Here is a 5,880-nt window from a genome sequence, read left to right as displayed (position 1 = left end):
CTCCCGCCCTCCTCCGCCCGCTGCGGCTCCAGCCTCCGCCCCGCGCGCTTGCTCCCCGCGCCGCCGCCGCCGCCGCCGCCGCTGCCGCACCTGCCACCATGTCGCCGCCGCCGGGTCATGTCTGACTCTCTCTGGACCGCGCTTTCCAATTTCTCGATGCCCTCCTTCCCCGGCGGCAGCATGTTCCGCCGCACCAAGAGGTAGCCCCCGGACCCCAAAAAACACTGTCCCAGGCCTCCCCTTAAAGCAGCCCCTCCGGCAGCTGCCGCAGGGCGGGGCCGGGGATGCTGCTCCCGGTCCAGCTGCGCCAGAGGTGCCTGCGCTGCGCCTTCACGTCGGGGAGGGGGCTGCATGGGGGACGGTGTGGGCCAGGGCTGGGTAGGAACCGCACGCTGGAAGGGACGGCCACGGGGGAAAGGGGCTGCGCTGGGCGGGGGGCTGCTGTGGCGCCTTTGTCTGCTGGCGCTGCGGGCTTTGGCAGCCGGTTGGGGGTGGGGGAAGAAGAGGAGGGTGGGGGGTTTGGCACCCTCAGAACAATAGCCGCAGCCTGCCCCCCCTCCTCATGCCGCGCGCGCTTGGACACGCTAATATGCTCAGTCACTGTGGCCGGGGTGGGGGTAGGGATGGAGGGCAGGGGGCTCCTTCTTCAGGAGCTGGGATCCCAGGAGCAGAAAGAAAAAGAGGGATTTTATCATAGCATAGCCTCTCCCCTCAAGAAATACAGCCTCACGCCAAAAACAGTGACACGGCATCATGCAGGGCATGATGTCACACACATACACACACACAGCCCTAGTGGCCCAGATACACCCCGGAGGCGCCATGCACACCCAGCCAGTGTCAATCATAGGGCTGAGCCATGTACAGACACACAGGAGCACCCCCAGTGTCATACACAAGTCCCACTATGTCTTGTGCACCTAGTAAGATGTCACGTGCATACCAATCCACACACAATTATGCCATTCAAGATGTACACAGACATATGTGGTAGTGACACAGCCATGCACCCAACAATGTCACACTATACAGTCACACCTAGGCATGTCACATGGGATAGACACAGGAAATCTTAACGAGACGGGGAGACACACAAATATCATACATCACATGCAAGACTCACCTAGGGAATGTCACACATAGTGACATTCTCTGACATGCCCAGGGTCAGAGGGTGTGAAATTCACACATAGTAGATGCCACATGTGGACACACACAGTAAACATCACAGACAGACACAAGGACAGTCACTCTCTCACACACTCAGAATGTCACACAAAGACAGCAGAGATGGCACACCTGGACATGGACAAGTGACACTATAAAGTGTGTCACATGGCATGCAAAGGCAGAGCTAGATCACACAAGATAAACTCAGCTATTGTCACACATGATGTCACACTAGGACACACCCAGTGTCACACAGTGTTGAACTCACATAGTGGATACCACACGTAGATGCACACAGTGAATGCCATGCACAGACCCAAGGACACACAGATGATGCACCGATGGTGTCACTGACATCACCATCACACCACGAGTGACACATTGTGCTTCACAGGATCATACATGATCCTTACAGCAAATGTAGCACACACACATCACACATGTATCCCCTACACCTAATCGAGGTCCCCAAGGACGCCTCCTCCGAGCAGTCCTCCAAGTGCCTCCAAGCACACACGGATAAGGGATAGGGCGGGGATCTGGGATGGGAGGGCGGCTTGCTAGGGTCACGGAGTTCACCGGGGTACGGCCCGGCCCAGACTCCTTGCCTCGCCTTCCCCGCAGCTGCCGCACCAGTAACCGGAAAAGCCTCATCCTGACCAGCACTTCACCCACGCTTCCGCGGCCCCACTCCCCACTGCCCGGCCACCTGGGTGAGACGGATGGTGCGGTCTTAGTGGGTGTGTGGACCAGACTAAAGGAGACCGGCCCCGAGCGAGGGGATGTGTGTATGCCTCTGGGGGGTGTGCGAAACTAATCGAGACAGAGGAGGATCCGGATTGGGCAAGGGGCGGGACCACCCGTGTATGGGCGTGACCAGTCCGCAGATGGAACTGTATTGGTCGGGAGAGTGCCGGGAGATGCTGGATTGGAAACGGGATGGGAAAGAAAAAGGAGGAGCCGTACCTGAGGGGCGGGGTCAGATGGAGGGGGCTGGGCTCATTTGGGAACCAAAAACTTAAAGGGGCTGGGTCTCAGGGAAGGGGGCGTGGTCAACCCATACGTGGGCGGATCTAGACTAAAGAGGAGACCGACTCTGGCTGCTGTTTGCAACCCCCTTTGGGGATTACGAGGCTTGATAGGATTGCCCTACCCTTACCCTAGGCCTAAAGCGCTCCTTCCTTCCGCTGCAGGTAGCAGTCCCCTGGACAGCCCCCGCAACTTCTCCCCAAACACCCCCGCCCACTTCTCATTTGCCTCCTCCCGAAGGTGAGTCCCTGCCCTTCGCAGCCCCGGAACCCTAGCCGGAACCATCCCGCTATCTGTTCCCCATACTAACTGCGCCCATTACTGGGGCCTGAGGGGACACCCCCCAGAGTACCCCAATATCCCAACGGGAAGGAATGTCCAGCCTCAGAGGCGGAGCCTATCCGAAGATGGGACCAATCGTTAAGCGGAAATCGAGAAAGGGCGGGGCTTCTTTTGCGGCGGAGCCGAGGCGCGTGCGCTCACATGCTCAGGGTCTCTTGTCTCCAGAGCCTCCGGCTCTGGGCCAGGCGTTTCCATAGCAACAGGGCAGGAGCGCCAAGATGAAATGCGCAAGCGCAGACTATGTGGCGCCCATCGAATGACTCTGGGTCCCTGAGGTGGGGGAGGGCAGCTATGGCTAACTCTCGAAGTCCCAGGAGAAGGAATCTTAGGATTCCCTTTGGAGGTCTCCGAGGGTTTCTAGAGTGTCCCTAAAAGAATGATCTATGGGCCTTGGGTGGAGCTGGGGAGGCAGAGAGGTTCCCCCCCTTTTTTTTTTTTTTTGGGAAACTTTCTGGGCATCAACAGGAAGTCTGGAAGGGTCTCCTCTTTGAGCCCTATCCAACCTCAAAACGTCTGAACACCTGCTGGGAGCTGGGCATACGTGGTGAACAGCACTTCCTTTCTATCCTCAGAGTTGAGTGGGGGAGACAGTTCAGAGAATGGGGATCCTAACAAGGGTAGAGAAGGCTGTGTTATGGGCATCACAGAGGGCTGTGGGGCACACTGGAGCATGGGGGAAGGCTCCCCTGGGTCCTGGAATTCACCTGAGGGCAACAGGGAGTGGGATACGGCTGAAAGACTGGGCCTGATGTGGACAGATCTGCATGTGGGAAGAAACTGGCATGTCTGGTGGAAGGTGGGAAGGAGACGCCACCTAGGGACTTGTGAGAAGTGATGGGGTCTAGAGCAAGTGGCAGCAGCAGGGGAGGGCTTAGGGCACACCCTAGGGCACTCACTAGAGGAAGAAATGAGGGAGGACTGTTGTGCTTGTGTCCATGTGAGTGTGCAAATCTGTGGCTGCAGACGTGTCTGTGAGATTATAAATGTCTGATTATATGAGGGAGCCTGCACCTGTGTGTGCATCTGTGTGCAAATGAGAATGTGGGCAGGTGTATCTGTAAAGTTGTAAATGTGTGTGAATATATGAGGGAGGACGTGCCTCCAGTGTGTCTATGTGAATGTGCTGCTGTGTGTGTGTGTGAGTGTCTGTGAGAGTTTGAATGTGTAAGTGTGTGACTGAGTAAGTGGGAGTGTCTTGCATGTGTCTGTGAAAGCACGTGCAAGTGACTATATGTGTGTCTGTCACAGTGTGATTATGTGGGTCTCTGTAAGTGTGTGTCTATCTGTGTCTGTATGTGCATGTGTGAAGTGTGGGTGTGTGTGAAGTGTGGGTGTCTGTGTAAAGTGTGACTGTGTGGCTGTCAGTGTGTGACCACAGTATTCACACTAATACTAGTGGGTGTTGCTGTAAGAGTGTGTCTGTCAAGTTGTACATGTGAATGGGAGTGTGTTTGGAGGGACCTTTCTTCTCTAAGCCTGCCTCTGAGAGGTTTCTCATGGAGGATTCTCTAGGGGAATACTTTTGGGGTACCTCTGTGAAGACTACTTTGGGTGGCCTTTTCCAGTCCTCCCTGGGGTCCACTCTGGGGGGCTTGTTTGGTTCAGGGCTGGCAGGAGAGGAGCATCCTGAGGAGCAGGGGAGGCTGATCTTCCTACCAGGTCTGGGAGGCCCCACAGGAAGCCTGCCTCTCTAGCTCTTTGACTGTGAGGTGACTGGAATCTTGGGAAGAAGCTATATCCCCACCCTCTGCCCTGGCTGTGAACAGTGGATTCTATCATATCCTGAGGAGTTGGGGGGGAAGGGTGCTGGGGGAGCCTGGCAGTCTCTGAGTACCTCGCCTGGATTCCAGGGCGGATGGACGCCGTTGGTCTCTGGCCTCACTCCCTTCTTCTGGTTATGGCACCAACACACCCAGCTCCACGGTCTCGGTGAGTGTAGCAAGCAGGTGGGTGGGAGCTCTGGGGGCAGCCCCACACCTAGGCCAGCAGCCCAGGATGACTTTAATGAGAACCTTGGGTTCCCTTCTTCCAAGAATGTTCACCTGTCCTTCCAATAGCCAATTACAGGTCCCTTCTAAATCTTTGTTCTCTGCCCTTGACAATCTTTTAGGGATCCTGTTCATCTCAGACTCATTTTACAGATAGTGACATTGAAGCCCAGTTGGTTAAGTTACTTGCCCAAGGGTCTGCAGCTGGCCAGGCTCAGACCATGCCTTTTATCCCCATGGTCTGGCCTGTAACCCATTTGCTTACCCACTGTAACACCTAAAGTCTGTCTCTCCATCTGCCCTTTTTCTTCCTGTGTCATTGGCCCATTGGTAGGTGTCAATCCATCCACTGGTAGGTCGTTCATCAGACATTTATTATATGTCTGGCATGGGTGGGTGGGCTCTATGAGCTGGACCCAGGTCCAGGAATTCACACAGTTCTTAATCAGGAGAGAGACACGCCAGTAAGAAAACATTCACAGAGCAGGGAGGTTGGGGCTGTGATGGTGGCACATGACACAGCTGGGGGGTCAGGAAGGCTTTCTGGAGCAAATGGCATTGAAACCGAGACCAAAAGGGTCAGCAGGAGTGTGGCAGATGGAAGAAGGGGGAGAGGGCTATTCCAGGAAGGGAGAACAGCATGTCCAAACTCCCAGAGGCCACCAAGAGCTTGACACCTTTGGAAAGTTGAAAGTAGCTTTGTGTGGCTGGAGCTTTGGGCTGGAAGTGGATCATTGGAGGTGATGCAGGCAGGGACTTGCTGGGCAGGGTACCGGTTACCAGTGGCTGCCAAATCATCTCCAGTGCATGGTGATCCCACAGGGGTCAGGGCGAACTGGGCTCTGTAGTGTTTTCAATTATTGATTTTTGAGAAATTGATCCTCAGGGTTGCTTCTGAGGAGATTCTGACTAGACTTGAAATGCCAACCTTTCAGTTAGCAGCGGGCTGCTAACCCAGGGCCTTTGCAGGTCAGGCTGGGGAGGTAGATTTCATTCTAAATATAGTGGGGAGCCTTAGAAAGGCTTTATATAATATTGTATTAAAGTTTTAGTTTGAGTCATTTAAAGTTATGCTTCTGCAGGCCATAGGGCATGGGATATATATATATATATATATATGTGTGTGTGTGTGTGTGTATACACACACACATATATACACACATACACAAACTCACTGCCATCAAATCAAATCCACTCATGGTGACTCCCCTTGGGTTTCCAAGGCTGTAAATATTTACTGAAGTAGATAGCTCCATCTTCCACACATATATATATGGGAGCTCTGGTAGCGTAGTGCCTAAGGCACTTGACTGCTAACCAGAAGGCTGGTGGTTCAAACCCACCAGCCACT

General features: G+C 54.5%; 1 protein-coding gene across 1 annotated transcript in view; it reads left to right on the top strand.

Moving 5' to 3' along the window:
* The first annotated feature begins 117 nt into the window (after positions 1-117).
* Positions 118-5,880, top strand: part of MAST1 (microtubule associated serine/threonine kinase 1) — a 26,407-nt gene continuing 20,644 nt past the window's right edge. The window contains exons 1-4 of the mRNA XM_007954400.2: positions 118-200; positions 1,795-1,883; positions 2,364-2,439; positions 4,392-4,470. Coding sequence (XP_007952591.1) covers positions 118-200; positions 1,795-1,883; positions 2,364-2,439; positions 4,392-4,470 — 327 coding nt within the window. The remainder of the gene's footprint in view (positions 201-1,794; positions 1,884-2,363; positions 2,440-4,391; positions 4,471-5,880) is intronic.

This window comes from Orycteropus afer, unplaced genomic scaffold, assembly GCF_000298275.1.
Source record: "Orycteropus afer afer isolate SDZICR_OR568_19922 unplaced genomic scaffold, OryAfe1.0 scaffold00460, whole genome shotgun sequence".
Classification (NCBI taxonomy): domain Eukaryota; kingdom Metazoa; phylum Chordata; class Mammalia; order Tubulidentata; family Orycteropodidae; genus Orycteropus; species Orycteropus afer.
This window is presented reverse-complemented; position numbering and strand designations above follow the sequence as displayed.